Source organism: Malaclemys terrapin, chromosome 5 (assembly GCF_027887155.1).
Source record: "Malaclemys terrapin pileata isolate rMalTer1 chromosome 5, rMalTer1.hap1, whole genome shotgun sequence".
NCBI lineage: Eukaryota > Metazoa > Chordata > Testudines > Emydidae > Malaclemys > Malaclemys terrapin.
Window position 1 is genome coordinate 20,221,402 of NC_071509.1, and position 18,366 is coordinate 20,239,767.

Consider the following 18,366-nt stretch of genomic DNA (forward strand, 5'->3'; position numbering starts at 1 on the left):
GGATGCTAATAATCATCATATTTTAGGGTTAGTAGAAGAGAAATTCTAATTGTTTTTCCCACCTCTGGATTTCCTTGTTTGTCAATTCTAGTGCTTGTTTCTTAGACCATAAGCTCTTTAAGAAAGGGAGTGACTTTAGTTCTGTGTTGTACAGTGTCAGCACTAAGGGCTGTAGTGCTTAGTGAAGATGCTACCTATGCTGATAGGAGAGCTTCTCCCATTATCATAGGTACTCCACCTCCCCGAGAGATTGTAGCTGTGTCGACGGGAGAAACTCTTCTGTCGACATAGTACTGTCTACACCAGGCCTGCACAACATGCGGCCCGCGTGGGCTCATTGTGCGGCCCGCGGGGGTTGAGTAGATGGGCTCACTGTGCGGCCCCCAGGCGGAGGGGTGTGAGTAGACAAGCAGCGGGTGAGGGAGGGGGGCTGAGTAGGTGAGCGAGCGGGCAGTGGCAGGGAATGAGTAGGCGATCCGGGAGGGTGGAGGGCTGAGGAGGCGAGTGGGCGGGCAGTGGCGGGGGGTGAGTAGGCGAGCCGGGGCAAGGAAGCTGAGGAGGCGAGTGGTGAGTCGGTTGCTGACCTGTTCTACTGATCTGGTCTTGCTTCCATCCCCTCTCCCAGGGCCGGCTCCAGGCACCAGCAAAACAAGCAGGTGCTTGGGGCGGCACATTTCTAGGGGCGGCATTCTGGCGCCGGCCATCATAGATATCGACTCCGGGGCATGGGAAAAAAGTGCCCTCGCTGCCCCAGCTCGCCTCCGCTCCACCTCCACCTGCTTCCCTGAGCGTGCCGCCACCGCTCCGCTTCTTCTCCCTCCCTCCCAGGCTTGCCACGTGCGAAACCGCTATTTCGCGCAGCAAGGCTGGGAGGGAGGAGAAGCCAAGCGGCGGGCGCTCGGGGGAGGCGGTGGTGGTGGAGCGGAGGTGAACTGGAGTGGGGAGCGGTTCCTCTAACCCCCCCATTACTTCCTGCGCCCCCCCACCCTAGCTCACCTCTGCTCCGCCTGCTCCCCTGAACGCGCTGCTGCTCCGCTTCTCCGCTCTCCCTCACCTGAGAGGGACGGGGGAGAAGCAGAGCTGCGGTATGCCCGGGGGAGCAGGCGGAGTGGAGGTGAGCTAGGGCGGGACGTTACGGGGGGCCCGTAGGAAGCAATGGGGGCGAGAAATGCGGCACGCCAGGGGAGGAGGTGGTGCTGGGGATTTGGGAAAGGGGTTCGGAAGCGGTGGAGTTGGGGTGGGGCCGGGGGCACGAAAAAGAAAGGGGAGGCGGCCAAAAATTTTGTTGCTTGGGGCGGCAAAAATCCTAGAGCTGGCCCTGCCCTCTCCAAGCGTTGCCACTGTCCAGAGGTGCCTGCCTTCCATGCTTTCCTCATTCATTCAACAGGGCAATCGATTACAAAGTGGTGGGGAAGATCTTATTCTACTTCTAGCAAAAAGACATTTTGCTTTTACCTTAATTATACTACCTTAGGGGCCGCTCTAACATATTACCGAGGTTCAATACTGCTGTTTTGGTGGGGCGGCGCTGGGGAAGAGGGTTTAATTCCGTGGAGCAGATGGCGCGCGGGGGGAGGGAGGGGTTCGGCGGCGCTGGGGAGGTTGTTTCTGTGGGCTGGGCGGTGCTGGGGGGGGGTCTTGTTTCGGGGGAGCTGGGGGGGGGGGGGTTGGCGGCGCTTGGGGGGGTTTCGGCCCTCAGTTGTTTTCTTTGGAGTAATATGGCCCTCGCCGCTTTACGAGTTGTGCAGGCCTGGTCTACACCATGAGTTCAGTTGGCATATCTGTGTTGCTCAGGGAGCTGGATATCCACCCCAGGAGCAACATAGTTATACCAACATACATTTGTAGTGTAGAACAGGGCTGTATAAATAAGCTGTGAAGTAAAGTTCATTCTAGTTATTAAAGATTTGCCTGCTTGTCTACGTTTCACGTTTGTCTGTTTTTGTAAGGTACGTTTTTGTTTTTAAACAGAGCCAAGATTTCCTTTTGCACATGCCTCTTGGAAACAGTGGATCACAGCAGGAATCTGTAGGAGGAGGGAGAATAACTGTTGGAGCACAGACAGTACCCTCTGCAGATCTCAGTAATTCCTCTCCTTCTGATGTAGCGTGTAACTGTGAGGCCTGTAATGAGCGCAGGTGAGACTTGCAGCGAACTTAGTAATGTTGCAACTTATTCATATCTGCTCACATTTTGCTTATTAAAATAAATTTTTTTGTAATTCAGTGGTAATTCTATTAATTGGTTTTCTAATCTAATTTAGTTGGTGGATAGGCACTCTGTTTTTACTGAAGTGCATCTTTGAAATAATGTGGTGGTACAATAACCTTAGTTTGTATGCTATGTTAACCTTTCTGGCATTGTTGCAGAGAAATTTCAGCAGAGACTGAACGTGAATCTCAGCAGCTTCAAAATTACTGGTCAGAAGTAAGATATATGGTCCGATGTGTATATCGCCAAGCTGGCACCCCATTGGCAGATGATCAAGACCAATCCCTGGTACCAGATAAAGAGGGAATGAAGGAGTTGGTGGATAGGTATAAAAAAAATTTACAGAATTTTCTTATGTAGATTAGTACTGTTCCTCCAGTTTAAAGGGTCTTTATTATGAAGCTGTAGATAAAGAAATCAGTGATTCTGAATTAATAGAAGTGTATTTATCACCTCTTAATCTGTGGCCATACTTTTTAAAATCATCAATCTCTTACGTTTCCAAATATTCAGAATTCGTCATTGGAATGAGGAATCAGAGCAATTTTAACTAAAACTCCTGCATAAATATATTGAACATTGGCTTGAATGTATCATATGAAATTATTAAACTCTGATTTACTAGTCTGCAAGAGGGCTATTGATGCATAAATTATGGATATGTCCTAAAAATTCACCTCTTCAAAAGAACATAAGATTAATGTTAAAAGCTGACATACTACTCTCAGCTGACATTTCCATACATGATACTTTGTCCTTATTTAGTGTATTGGATTAGAATGAACAGTGGTGAATTCTTATAACCATGATGACAGCTAAAGTATTACTTCATTCAAAAAAAAGAAATTAGTACATACCAGTGGATTATTTGACTAGGAAAATTATTGAGATTTGTAGACACTTAAAAATTAGTTGCATATTTGGAATGGGAATCTTTTTTTAGTATGATGTAGAGAAGATTAGCTTAATGTCATCACTGAATATTCATGCTATTGAAGATAACATAACCATTTGAGTGTCTTTAAACTGCCCCAATATATTGGGTAACTATCTGAATTTCTTAGCCTCGCTGGAAATGTGAATTCTAGAATAGAATACTGGTCTACTGAACATTTAAAATACTAGTGGGTCAGCTCTCCTGGTACCTGAATGACAGTAGAACTATGAGTAAGAGCTTCTGGCTGAAACTAAGGGCTTGCAGCAGGGGTCGATTTAGCGGGTCTAATGAAGACCTGCTAAATCAACGGCAGAGTGCTCTCTGGTCAACCCTGGTACTCCAGCTCTCTGAGAAGAGTAAGCGAAGTCGACCGGAGAGCGTCTCCTGTCAACGCAGCACAGTGAAGACACTGCGGTAGGTTGACCTAAGCTATGTCGACTCCAGCTATGTTATATACATAGCTGGAGGAGAGTAATTTAGGTTGACTTTCCCCAGTAGTGAAGACCATCCCTAAATTCAGGCAAGATAGGTGTGATGGTGGGTAGAGAAATGTTTTGAAGGACTTCACCATCAATTAATACCATCCTGGGAGAGTTCAAATGTCATGCAGTCTGTCTCATTCTGGAATCATGATTGCTCCAGGATGCCCAAATGATCTTTGACTATAATTGTCTGGTCAAGAGACTTCGGCTCTTTCTGTTAATTACAGCTTGCCATGGTGATCCACTTGCTTATCTCTCTAAAATTGTTCTTAATCTGTCAGTTTTTTGTTGGATCAGACTTGGTGTCAAACAGTGGATTGCTGTTTCAATGTCTGCTTCTGCTTCTATTGTGTGAGACTATCCTCTGGGTCTGAACACATTTGTTCAATTATATTGCAAGAAAATATCACTATTAGTCATGCCTTGTTTGTCATACCTTTCAGATTTTAAACTAGAGAACGTTAAAGGTGGTATAGTTGTGACTCTCAATTTTTTTTCTTTGATTAAATATGCATTATATTTGTGTTTATATAAATTACGTTTCTTTTTAGCAGAGGACATTTTGGAATTGCAGGGTGTACCATGTGACACTTCTTATGTAACCGCAAATGTTACTTCCATAAGTTTATTTTACATTTGAGGCATGGGGGTGGGGAACTAGTATTTAAGGTGGAATTATTGTTCTCAAGCTGAAAGAGCTGGAAACCGCAGTTCAAAACTATGATGATGCCCTAGAACTACATTATCTATATTCCCCTCTTTTTGGGACTGCTCTTAACCTTTGGCAGTGAGAGAGACAGGAGTCCCAAGATGAGACTTGAATCTCAGGTTTTCCATAAGCCAAGTATATTGTAGTGTGAGCCCGGTAATAATATAAATGTTTTTATAGCACTGTACAAACACACACTATTCAAAATGTTCTACAACATATGAGATGAAGATACAGTAGGTAATCATCTTTCCCCAATTTGTAAACACAGGAGAGGGTAGCTAAATTGCCAGAGTCCATGCAATGAGCTGAGCAGAGCCAGATTTAGGATTCAGGAATTCCTGGCTCATAGTTGCGTGCTCAATCTGCTAGGCAGATCTAGCTAAGCAGCATCCTGGTCTATCTTAAATACATGTATAGCCCCAGTTACCATAGTTTCCGAGTACTTCACAATGTAGTTATCCTCAGAAGTTCGAGAAGTACTGTTTTCTCTCTTATCCATTTGAGAAACTGAGGCACAGAGAGACTAAGTGACTTGCCCAAGGTTACACAAGAAATCTGTTGCAGAGCAGGGAATTGGACCCAGGTCTCAAAGTCCTAGGTTAGTTCCCTAACCCCTAGACCATCCTTCCTCTAGAATACGCTCCTAGGAATATTTAGGAGACAGTGAGCATTAAACACTATTTTGATTGTGAATTTTTGGTCACAATTATTATTCCAAAAATGCAGGCTTTGTGAAAGAGATCCTTATCAGCTTTATCAACGGTTGGAACAGCAAGCTAGAGAATACGTGCTTGAAATGAAGGTTCGTCTGCTCAGGCACTTGTCGCTGGGATCTAAAGTTGCATCAACATTATCCATACCAGGCCCACCGCAGGCACATCAGTTCATCTCACTCCTTCTTGAGGAATACAGTGCACTCTGTCAAGCAGCATGTACAATCAGCACCTTTCTTGTCACTCTGGTAAGATACAAAAAAAAATTCCTGTGTGCTATTGATCTGTAGAGATAATACAAATTTGTAAGAAGTCGTGTTGTGAGTTCTTTCACAATCCTTTTGCAGATTGCAGAGTAAAAGCTTTTGTGTGTTTGGGCTGGAGAGTGGGGAATACACTTAACTTCTATGTCCTCATTTTGAAATCTAGTCTGGGACATTTTTAACAAAACAATTCATTCATAAATGGGTGAAATTGTCAAAACTGTCCATTTGCGAGGGGCAGGGTGACCTTCTACATCATCTGAATGATCAAGAGGAAGCTATTAAACCAGTACTGCAAATGGTTAATGGGACTGACTAGTTTCAAAACAAAACTTTAGAGGAGTCTGTTCAGTTGACATATTTTTTGAATTATTTTATTTTAGACAGCCCCATATCTAGGATGGGTAGAATATTACACTAGTCAGCTTCAGTGATGTCTTAAGAAAAGTATTATGAAAGCTTTAATGCCCTTTCAGCTGCATTAATTCAGATATTTTGATTCTACATATTTTCTTTTCTCTTCCCTGATCATCAAAGACGCTTGCTTGAGAAGACTCTCTCTTGCTTAGGAATTAATCTGCTCCTGTTACTTATTACAACCAAAGTCATCATTCTCTTCGATATAATCCTTTGCTACCAACCAATTCTGTTGTCACACTTCAGGTTATGTTGACAGGTAGAGAACAAGCAGCAGGCAAAGGTCTACCAGAAGAGAAGAGAAATACAGAAAATATAAGTAGTAGAAACAGTTATTTCTAACGTTTTTTTTTTTTTTCACTTTTCTTTGAGGACTTAGGTCTTTACAGCCTTTTTGTTATGCTGTACTCCCTTATTTCTTTTCATACTATGTACATGCTGAAGACTACAAAGAGAATTTTGACAGAGTAGAGTTTGATTTTGCTGTAGATAGGCTGGAGAGGTGTGGGACAGAGTTATAGAAAGGAATGAAATGGGCAGTAAGTGGTAGACAAAAGGGAAGAAATATAGAAGGGGATGGTGTTCAGGCCTCTTGGGTGATTTAAAAAAATAGTGGAGAAGAAAAGGTTCTCAGAGAAAAGGAGATGCATAGAATGAAATATTCAAAGGAAAAACATAATTTATTTGTATCAGGGGGTAGCCGTGTTAGTCTGAATCTGTAAAAAGCAACAGGGTCCTGTGGCACCTTTAAGACTAACAGAAGTATTGGGAACATAAGCTTTCGTGGGTAAGAACCTCACTTCTTCTGAAGACTAACAGAAGTATTGGGAACATAAGCTTTCGTGGTAAGAACCTCACTTCTTCTGATGCAAGTCTTGCATCAGAAGAAGTGAGGTTCTTACCACGAAAGCTTATGTTCCCAATACTTCTGTTAGTCTTAAGTGCCATAGGACCCTCTGTTATAATTTATTTGTGTTCAGATATACAAAAATATACGATAGTTGACTGTTTCCTGCCCTCCCTGGTCTATGCTCGCTATTTTCTCATCTTCTTTCCCTGCTCTTAGACATGATGCACTTTTATTAGAAATAATACCACACATTCATTGACATGTCAAGTCTTAGAATTTCTCTCTTGAGAGGATGGTTCTTAAAGTTACTGAGTTGCTTTACTGTTTAAAAACATACTTGACTGCAGAACAGATTTATTGCAGTATGAAAATTAAATTGATGCAACTGAAACTAGACAGTTTTTATTTTACTTTCTAAGAATCCACTAATTTTGTACACTGGCTGTCAAGAACATACAGCTAATCAGGAATTTGATGTTTTCATGTTTAGCCACTCTCCTTTCCTCCTTTTTCTGGTCTCTACTGTGGACCAGTAGTAGTAAAGTCGACATATGTAAGAGATCAAATTGACAGGAAATGCAGACTTGAACTCTCCAACCTACCAGTTTTTGCCCTACTGAAGCAGAAAGGATACTTCATTCTCCAAAGAGTTTGAGTGGATGTGGTATTTTTACACTAACCCCTTCCTTATGTGTGATTGGTTCAGCAGTTCAGTCAGTATTGAGAACAGCCATTGTTCCTCTAATAGGCTTCAGCATTCAGAAATTGAACTATAAACTGTAGTAGGAACACAGGATATTGTTCCTGTGGTGGCTTTTTATATAGATTTCTTGGGTTGCTACAAGACCTTTTCCTTAGGCACACTAATATTTAAAGCTTGGAAGCTGAGATTTAACTGCAGAGAAAAAGCATAAGGAAGTGGTCTCATTTAGCTTTTTCAGTGCACATGAATGCATTTTGTTAAGACTCTACTGCACTGTTTGAGATCTAGAGAAATCCTTTTAGCCTCAAATACACACGAGTGGCTAGATCATCATATTGTAAACTTTGTAATTCAGTCTTCCACTTGGCTAAGGTCCAACCTTTGTGTGTAGCCTGCAGTATGATGGCAGGAAGAGGCTTGAACCTCCATCCATGTGGACTTAATTTCTTAGTGAAATTATGACTGATTTTCCTTCCTTTCAAAGGAGTCCAGCTCTTTGGAGAGGTTCAAGAACAAGCATTAAAGCCTTTTTGCCCCACCAGGGGATGAGACACCATACCAAGATCAAGATGGAGAGACTGTGGTCAGTACAGAAAAGTCCCTCAATCCCCAATTTAGAGGTCTAAAAGAAAAACTTGCCTGATACTTTCTGTAGGCAGTACAGAACCTGATCAACTGAACTAGGGATGTAAGCCTTCTAAAGAAGTTTTGTCAGTTTTGTTCTCCTCAGACCTATGGAACCTACCAGAAGGCTCACTTGTTTTCAGGATAATCAGGCTAAAATTTAAGTTTTATTAGTAATGTGTAGGAACTAAAATCTTTTAAACCATTTATCATCCAAAGCAAGGGAGTACATTGCTTCATTGCACACCTCAGGAGTGGAGAGGCTATAATTATGTACAGATGAGTGTTTTCCATTGTTTTCTTTGAGCAGTGCTAGCAGGACTAGGAGTGCTTGAAACTGAGGTCTGACTTGGAATACATAACTCCTGTCAAGTTTGAAATCTATAAAATAAGATGACTCTGTTCTATGCGACGCTTGTATTACTGATTACTCAAAGCCATAGTGCAGGAGATTTACTTGCTGGTGTGACAGCCAGAATGCCTTCATTTAGTTTTGCTGAGTGTGGGGTCTGGTGACAGAAGACAGACACTTGTGTTTGTTCCATAAATGAAACACTTGCTGAATTGATGGTTAGGGGATCTCTCGTAGAGGGTCTATTGTTCAGATGTCAAAACTGAATTACTATACCCATAGATGTTAACTCTTCTGTTTAGAAGTACCTCAAGGTTGGAAATGGGTAGATGGTTGATAGTCCAGAAACCAAGATGCACATTTAGTATGCTAGACAGATGAGTAAGTAGATTATTGCTTGCTTCAGGAAGAACATTTCTGAGTAACCATACTTGGAAAGGACAACTTTTTCAGTGTTTTACTTAAACCTTGTGGGAAAAGCAGAACTTACTAGGAGAGAGGTATCTCCTGATAGACATGGTAAAGAAGAACCTAACATTGATCAGGGATAGCAAATCAAAACCCCTGGAAAGGTCTGGCTAACATGATATACTCTGTCTATTGAGATAGAAATTGAACTGTGAATTTGTGGAAGGCCTTTCAACAAGATAGTACCCTCTTCTGATTTTTTCCCCCCCTTTCCTATCCCCTGACTCATCAGAAAGATGACGAAAAAAAGCTAGAGTGACTTTTAGAAGTCAGTGACGGTCCTGATTCATAGATCAGTGGCAAAATAATATATTTGTTAATGTTAAAACTGGCTAAGGTCTAAGCTGAATAACCCATCATCTGGGCTGGTGGGTTTAAAAGGTTACTAGCTAAAGAAATTTTCTTTCTGGCATCTGAAGAGTTCTTTAGAAATATGTTAGATTTATAGAAAATTTAAATATTTTTAATAGGAAAATGAACACTTGAAGAAATTTCAGGTGACTTGGGAATTGCACAATAAGCATCTATTTGAAAATCTGGTATTTTCTGAGCCACTTCTGCAGAACAGCTTGCCAACACTGGTGTCACAGCTAAGGTAAAGTGTCTTTCAATATATCTATCTACACACACATTAAGTAAAGAGAATAATAGTTTACATAGTATCTGTAACAAAATAGATACTTTTGATAAGACTAATGGTAAAACTGTAACTTCTTCTTTTTTAAAAAGAATTAGATTCTGTGATTATTTTTTTTCACTAAGCAAACCACTGAAATATCTCTTCACATTCCTCACAAACTACTTTAAGATGAGGCGTGATGAAAACATCTGTTCAGTTGGTGCACTTTCATGTAAATTGGGTTTTTCTTTTCATTACTGCATGTTTATTTAGAATCTTTAGCTGGTCTACTACTGTAGGTGCACTGAAAAACACAAACCTTACAAATGTAGAGCTCAGTCCTGCAAAGGTTCACCCCTGAGAATGGTACATATTACCATGATTGGATCCATGAGTGACTTCACAGTATATCCCTGGTGGTAAGTGTTAGCAGAATTAGGCTCTCATAAGCAACCCTCAGATGATGATATCTTTAGCAGTGGCCTACATGACATACTGGAACAATTACTAATCATTTGCCACTATCCTAAACAGACACACCAAAAACCATAAATTAATGGTCATAACATATTAATATTAAAAGCAATCAAATGGACAAAACCCTATTAAACGCAGGTTTCTAAAACGTTGCTCCTCTGAGTTTTGCTTTCATAGAGGCCTTTAAAAATGAGTTACTTTCTTAGTCTATGCACCTGTTGTTCGTATGTGAAATTGGTGATGTACTCTAGGAAATGCAGTAGCGTGTTTGAGTAATAGTTCTGATAGATTTGTAAAATCATGTGTTTTGACCCAAATATGCTAGGAATATTTACTGTCTGTCTTGGATCCCATACAATTGAAAGATTAAACTCTCTCTTTTTAGTAACTTTTGCCCTACGTTTGTCTTAAACAAATAAATTTGTTTTAAGTGTGTAAATGCTAAGTATTGTATTATAACTCCTGATTTTATACAGGTATAAATACTGCAGAATTGCCAATGGAAAATATTAAATCATGAGTTGGCCTTCAGAAATGAAAATTTCAAAAAAATACGTTTTGGGAGTTCTATTTGCCTTTTGGTTTTTGAACTAGTGTAGGGTTCATTGGGGTCAAATGTTCATGTTCTTCTCTACAATCACGAAGGCTAGAAACTTGCTATTTTATATAGGGGGGTGAGATTCTGTAGAATTACCATTACTTCAGGAGCCAGGGCATTAAGAAATAAATAAATTTCTTGAGTATCATGATAAAATCATGAGAATTGGCAACACTGATTACTGGTAGAATTTTAAGCACCATTGAACATTCCATATAGTTAATCTATATTCTTGATGCATTTTTACATCTTCATGATTTTTGGTATGTAGAAATTATCTCCTAAAAAGACTATAGCTGAGGTTTCTATAAAAAATAAACAACTCGAGATCTTGGGTGAAATGAAGTTAGTGGCTTTGGTTTAATACTGGACAATAGTTGTCTGCCATTCACTTTGTTCTTAGTTATTTTAGATTCTCTGTGTAGCACTGAGAAATTTCTTACAATTGGTGCCAGATGGTGGTAGGCAGTATTGCATAGCAGGTAGAACAGAGAACTAGGTATGAAGTCCTGGCCCCATTAAAGTAAATGGCAAAACCCTGTGACCCTCACTGTGACCAGGATTTCATCCTAGGAGTCGAGATGCCTGGTTCTGACACTAACTTTTTGAGAAGCCCTGGGCAAGTCACTTAACCTCTTTGCCTTAGTTCACTGATTGGTAAAACTTGACTGAGTGGCATGGCTGCCATGAGTCTTGGTTTATATTTGGAGGAACTCAAAGACCTTTGTAATGCACGTTAGAAGTGTGTAACATACTATAATCTCTACCTTACTTGATTCTGAGACCAAGGTTCAGGATGCTGACTTGGTAGTTTGAGGATGCTTGCAATGATGATGTATGGCAGACCTCAAAGGAATAAGCAGGAATAAAACTGCTGATTCCACAGTAGTAGGGGAGCAGGAAAGCCTCTGTCATCCATTCCTGAAACTTCCCCTCTGAGGGAGAAGTGTCTTTTAACCTACCAATCTTAGAACAAATGCAGCCACTAATGGGTAGAAAGTGAGTTTACTTCTGAGGGAATTCTGTGCCAAAAAAACCCACAAAAATTCTGCACACTATTTTAAAATTCTGCAAATTTTATTTGGAATAAATAAATGCAGAGGCTCCAGCATGGCACAGTGGAAAGCACAGGCCAATTACTGCACAGAGGTGGGTGATCACCCTGCAGGCCTTCATCCTCCCCATCCCCCCGGGACATGGACTCAGCAGTGAAGATGCATCTGACCCTGACACAGCGCAAGGGCCAGGCCAACTCCAGAAACACCCGGGGCCTTGCCCCTCTATGCCAAGCACACTAGATGTAGGCAGGCCGGTTCAGCCCAGCTGGAGCCAAGTGTGGAGGGACTGAATGTGGAGAGATGCAGATGTGAGGTGATAGGGTTCTGTGTGAGGCAGTCTGGGTGTGGCCAGCTTGGTGGGGAGTCCAGGCGTGGTGGGATCTGGATGAACAGGGGCTCATGGGGGGAGGGGATTCTGGGTTCAGAGACCATGTGACTCGGCAGGGGGGGTTCAGGTGAAGGTAGTTGGGGCTCTGCAGGGGGGTCTGAGTGTGGAGGGCTCAGCTAGAGGGAGGGTCCAGGTGCTGGCTTGGTGGGGCTCAGTGGGATGGGGATCTGGGTGTGGGAGGCTTGTCAGGGTGTTCCGGGTGTGGGAGGATCGAGTGCAGGGGGTGGTCTGGGTGCAGGGGTGGGGTCCAGATGCAGAATCATAGAATATCAGGGTTGGAAGGGACTTCAGGAGGTCATCTAGTCTAACCCCCTGCTCAAAGCAGGACCAATTCCCATCTAAATCATCCCAGCTGGGGCTTTGTCAAGCCTGTCCTTAAAATCCTCCCAGGAAGGAGATTCCACCATCTCCCTAGGTAACCCATTCCAGAGGGTGAGGTTTGTCAGGGTGTGGGTTCAGGGGCTTGGTGGAGGGGTTCTGGGTGTAGGGGGTGAGGCTTGGCGGGGTGATCTGGTTTTGAGGTGGGTCTGGATGCACAGGGGTTGGGTGGACAGGGGAAGCCGCTACCTGTAGAGTGAACCCCTCCCCTATGGCTGAGGAGCAATGGGGGCAGGAAGGGGGTGGGAGGTGGTGCAGAGCTTCCTGTAGGCGGAGAGGTTTCTGGGGGTGAGTCTGACACAGACCTGGCCACTCCTTGTAAAGGAAAAGGAAGTCCCATCCTCCCCAGCCCAGCTGGGATAAGCAAGGTAGGAGCCACTGGCTGAGGCATTCCCAGCCCTGCCCCCTTCCCCCCCCCCCCCCCCCCCCCCCCCAGCGATTTAGCTCTCCGCTGGCTGCTCCGGGCGCCTGAAACATGTGTGCTGTTGGGGAGCGACAGCATGACCGTTCTTGTGGCTTCCCTTTGCTTCCCAATCAGAAAGTCATTTTGCTGTGGGGAAGCAAAAAAGTCTGCGGGGGACATGAATTCTGGGCATGCGCAGTGGCACAAAATTCCCCCAGGAGTATGAGTTACTGTGTGTAACCAAGTTATGCAATAGCTTGATTTCATGTCTGTTTCCCCAAGTGGAGGCCCAACAGCCCTAGCTATTAAATAATTAGTGTCATCCTTAATCATTGTGCTGATTAACGCTTCACCAGACCTGGGTATGTCTTTGCTATCCAGCTCTTTGGTAGATGGTCATCTGTACTTAACGCACATGTGGTTCAGGAAGGTAAGTATATCAAGCAATAAAGCTGGGTGAATAAATGTCGCAGTTGCGATGACCCCAGGTTTGCTATGGAAATGTTACGCTTCTTCTGTACTCACTACTATTGCTTACACTGGATACAGAACATCAAGAGTGAACTGTTGTCAGATCTGTGTTAAAAATACAGATAAACATGTTTTGGGGAACTAGTGGCCAAATAGCTTCTGTGTCAGTTACTGTAGTTACATTAATGACCTAAAGCCTTTTTTTTTTTTAATCCTAAAACTATTTTAAGATTTAGTTGGGGTTGGGCCTGCTTTGAGCAGAGGGTTGGACTAGATGACCTCCTGAGGTCTCTTCCAACCATAATTTTCTATGATTCTAAGTGGTGGTGTATATCAGAAAGGTTAGTGGACACCAGTGAATCATTTTGATTATTAGGTGCATGCCTCTGCCTCTATTTCATCCTCTAATAATTGCAATTTAAACTTTTAGGCTTGGAACAACACACGATTCCTGTAGTGAAGATATGTATAGTACCTTGCTACAAAGGTATCATCAATTGGAACAGGAGATGGGTCAAGTGGCTGAAGCCTGGCTTGAATGCCAGAAAAAAATAGATGATTATGTAGATGAACAGGTAAGGACCATGTAAGCTATTGCCTGCCTTGCAGTAAATGTAAAACATACAAAGTTATATACTGCAAACATGTACTCCAAAAATCCTGACCTTTAGTCAAGGTACTATAATAACTATGGAATACAGGTGCTGATATAAAATGAACGATTACTTAGCCTGAATTCCTGTAGCATACACATGATACATCGGTGTATTTTAATTACTACTTTTGTATAAGAAAAAATTGTCTTTATAAGATGAGTTTTGTTAGATTAAAAACGTAATCCCCGTGTTTTATGTACATTGTCAGTAAAGTTACTCATTTCTGCTTAGTTAACAACCAGTACAATCCACTGTGGGATGTTGCAAGAAAGTCTGTTAGCAATGTCTTTGTTAATGTCTTGCATAAAATTTTGAGGATAGTTTCAAAGCATCTGAAGAAAATTCTTGTTGCCAAACTCTGCCACCAGTATAGCTTGCATCCTAGGTATACTAAACGTGAAAAATCACCATTTTGTTAAAGAAAAGTAGACACAGCAAATAATGAAGATTTGCTAGTGTTTATAAGAACCAGACAGAAGTAACTGTCTTCACAGTAGTTGCCTATCTGATTTTACCTTATTTGAATTCCCTTGTAATATTCATGTACTAACAATGAATACAAATGGTTAAAGGCTGTATTGCATCTTTGTTTTATAAAGTATAATTATAGGCATCAGAAGAGAAGCTCTTGAGGGGGGACAGTGGAACCCATTTTTGCATGTGTAAATGAGAGTGTCTCTTCTAAAATTCCTAGTCTTCCTGGGGCTTGAGAGGTGTAGGTCTTTGCACGATGAGTTTATAAGCAGGAAATAAGCACATGTTATAGTAGACATCATCTGATATAAAGTGTTCAGCATGTGTCTGAGTGCAGACTTCAACCAGTCTCCTGCAATTAGACATATGAGAGAATGCTACAGAGATACAGTGCAGTTTTGGGAGCTATCCACTAGATTGTGTAATTGGAAACGGGAAGCATTTTGGACTCCTGTTTTTTTTGTTTTTTGTTTTTTTTTGGGGGGGGGTGGGGGGGTGGGGAGGACTACCAGTAGGTGAGCCTCCTAGGAAAGAGTGGATTTTTTTCTTTAAAAGAGCGATTTATAAACAAGCCATTGCTTGCTTCAAATGGTCCTGCCATTGGGAGCATGAGTGAATGGTTAAAAGAGGTGAACTGGACCTCCCTCCATGAAGAGATCAGTACACTGGCATCACAGTCAAAGAGAAGGACCCTTTGCTAACACAAGAGGCTGAGACAAGGAAACTATTGAATTGCCACCAATTATTTAGCTGTATGAATGGAGCAAGAACCAGAAGCAAACTCCAGTAAGTGAAAACAAGCACTTTCTTATGGTAAAATGAGCTCTCTCTTTAAAATTAAATAAATAAAAAGCTGTGATTGGGCAGAAGCTATGCTATGCTTTTATAGTTTCTAAATATATGGGGTGTTCAGAGTCCATATGTAAAGAATATCTGAGGGGAGAAGGATCACTGAGATGGTCTCCACAAATCTGGAAGGCAAGGCAGAAGAAATTGTGTCAATAAGGACAATGCTTCTGTTGAAGAAGATACACAAAGCAAGCAACAAAACAAAAAAAAATCCAAGAATTTTACGAATATCAATTTTGCTATGCTGCAACTAGACTTTGCACCCTTTTCATCTCGGATATGTTGGTGAAAATGGTCAGAAGTAGAGTTACAGGTTAGAACAAGTCGCCTGGTAGCATGTATACACATTTTAAAATAGCACTAGGAAAAATAAGAAATGTGTGTTGCTGTTGAGGAATTAAACTGAACCAGCATATCTAAAATCCACATTGGAGCGACAGATGCTACCTACTGTTAAGGCCTCATAGAATTTGTAGGCATGAGAAAAGCTCGGCAAAGTCCTTCTACAACATCTTCCAATATCTTTGTGAATAAAAACCTCTTGACAGATTTACTCAAGGTATTATGCAAGCAAAATACATTACAGGTAAAGAGTCACAAGTTAGATAATATAAAATCAGTGTAGTTAAAAAAAACAAACAGATGTCATGTAAATAAAAGAATGTAGGGGAAGCAGTGATTAAAGTAAGACACACTTTAAAAAAATAAAATAAAAAAAAAAAAAAAAAAAAAAAGTGGGGCGGGCAGATGCCCAAGAGAACAAGTTCCTGACACCCTAGGCATCGCTACAGAAAAAATATCCATCACCTTCTGAATTAAAGTGTAGCCCTGGAAAGGTGGGCCTGTCAGAGCAGTTACTCCTCAGGAAAAGACTAACATAGACCATCTCAAATATGTCCAGGTTTCTTCCCACAAACAGATTTTAAGATGATCCTGATGACTTCTAAAGTTAATCTGTTATGCTATCAGCAGCTGGTATAAAGAACATTTAAAAGTCCTAAAAAGGAATTACAGCCTGTGATCCTCATTTATTTAATGAAGTAACATTATTCTGGAAGCAGAGCTTTTTTCTTTAATGATTAAATTCTCACAGAAACACCAAAAGCAGTTTCAGGCTATTATGGTATGATTAATTTGCATACTGAAGTATTCAAAGGCTAATGTCTCTGAAGTAGCCTTTATGCCATTGCTTTAAGAACATGAATATGAGGATGTCTGGTAGTACTAGTGCATTTGTCATACTTTGCAATCTTTATCCATTTGAAAGATCGTATTAGTTTGTGAGAATCCCTATATTTAAAGGCCTAGATTTTGACTTTAATAACTCAGTCCTTGTATAGAGAGGAGTGTGGAATCTAACCATGCCAGGAAGAACACTGGAGAAATTATGCCTGTCTGAGGCACAATCACAGGACTGCTGCTTGCATATGAGGTCCTGGTAATCTGCTCAATCTTGTATGCCAGCCGGGCTCCACAGAAGGGGACAGAATAATGACCCCACTCCCTTCCCACCCCTCTTTACTAGCTTGCTCCCATGGAGAGGAAAAATACAGCAATTATTGTCGAGATGCACAGGTGTGTAGGGGAGGCTTCTTGCTTGTCCATCCACTCCTTTGTGCCTAAGCGAGGGCATCTCACAGTCTTGCCCAAAACAGTGACTACAGTAGAAGTGAAATGACTTCTCAAACTAGTAGAGATTAAATGCATCCACTATAGTGTGGTGGTTGCAAAGCACTGTACAAATGGGAATGGTTGATCCACACAGCACCCATGTAAGGTAGGTGAATAAGTATTTTTTTTTAGGTGCCTAGATTTAGCAGTGATAGGCGCTACTTGAAGGGATGGATAAGTAGGTAGAATAATTGATTACAGAAATTAAGTGACTATGTCCTCAAAACAGTCAGTAGCAGCGCCAGGAATAGATCTTGAGCATTCCTGATTTTTGGCCATATAATACATTTTAGTCTCTCTGAAAAGTGGTACAAAGGATGGTCCATAAGTGTTCATGCTAACTAGTTCTCTTAACCATTTAAAAGCATTACATGACTTACAGTATTGCTGTTAGTGTAAACTAACATATTCCCTTCAGAGCAAGGGAATTCAAAATTGAATAGTATTAATCCAAATTACATTTGATATCGGCATCAAAGAGCAAAATCATGGTAAGTGACGTTCAAATTCAAGTGTTGAGGTGTAGCGGGGATAGTTCAGCATGATATTTCCTGAGTGAAACAATACTCCTATTGTAATCTTTTAAACTCATGTTCATGTTTAAATTCTATGTTTATTCCTTGAAATATTAAGTTAAGGTAATATTACAAACTGAGGGTTACAACATGAGCTGCTAATAATAAATTCTGGTTCATTTGCTGCAAATTTTGTTCCATAAATATATAACCTCTGAAAGGTTTTGAATTTCTAGTACTTACTTGCTAAATGTAAGTGTAAGTGTTGAAAGAAACCTGGATAGGTGCTTTCCCTTACCTACTGAAACAGTTCTTTCAAATTGATTTGGGAAACATATGGAGAAACTCTGTTTTTGTACTTCACTGTTCAGAAATTTACTGTATATAGTATTGTATTCATGTTGGTCCCAGGATACTAGAGACAAGGTGGGTGAGGCATTAGTCAAATAAAAGATAACTTCTGTTGCCAGGAGATAAGCTTTCAAGTTTACAGAATGCTCTTCTTCAGGTCTGGGCGCTCTCTCACCAACAGAAGGTGGTCCGGTAAAAGATATTATCTCACCCACCTGTGTCTCAAACATTTATGGATTTTTCTTTTGTTTGCTTTATGTTTGTAGTATTGTTTGTTAACTCTAAAAAGTGTACTCTTCAAAGACAAAATGTAATCTGATTTTAATAGTGCTTTTCCAGTAATGTGCCCCAAGGTACTCTATAATTAATAAAAAGTATCTTGCTGAGTTAGTTAAACCATAGGCAAGAAGTACATTTTAAGCTCAACCTTAAACAGTGATAGTCTAGATCATTACATGTGAATGGCTATAATTTTAAACTTGAGCTTTTCTTTTTATGTAATCTTACAAAAAAGAAAAGTCCCACTTCAGTAACAAATATTCTTCTATGATTGAATGATGAGCTCTAGGTCTGTGGAACACCACAAGATTTGCTCTTGACCTTGAGCGTATATCTGGGACTTGCCAGAAGTCCTGCATTGCTAGAGCTTCACACATGGATCAGGAGATGAGATATTGGGTATCTGATGCAGAACACTTTAAATGTTATCAAAATTTTGTATATAGT

The 18,366-nt window shown here is 41.2% G+C and overlaps 1 protein-coding gene across 1 annotated transcript in view; it reads left to right on the forward strand.

The window, feature by feature from the left end:
* The window catches only part of FAM193A (family with sequence similarity 193 member A), a 98,113-nt gene that overhangs the window by 47,991 nt on the left and 31,756 nt on the right, over nucleotides 1–18,366 (forward strand). Inside the window, exons 4-8 of the mRNA XM_054030622.1 lie at nucleotides 1,972–2,138; nucleotides 2,370–2,537; nucleotides 5,069–5,303; nucleotides 9,203–9,327; nucleotides 13,555–13,699. Coding sequence (XP_053886597.1) covers nucleotides 1,972–2,138; nucleotides 2,370–2,537; nucleotides 5,069–5,303; nucleotides 9,203–9,327; nucleotides 13,555–13,699 — 840 coding nt within the window. The remainder of the gene's footprint in view (nucleotides 1–1,971; nucleotides 2,139–2,369; nucleotides 2,538–5,068; nucleotides 5,304–9,202; nucleotides 9,328–13,554; nucleotides 13,700–18,366) is intronic.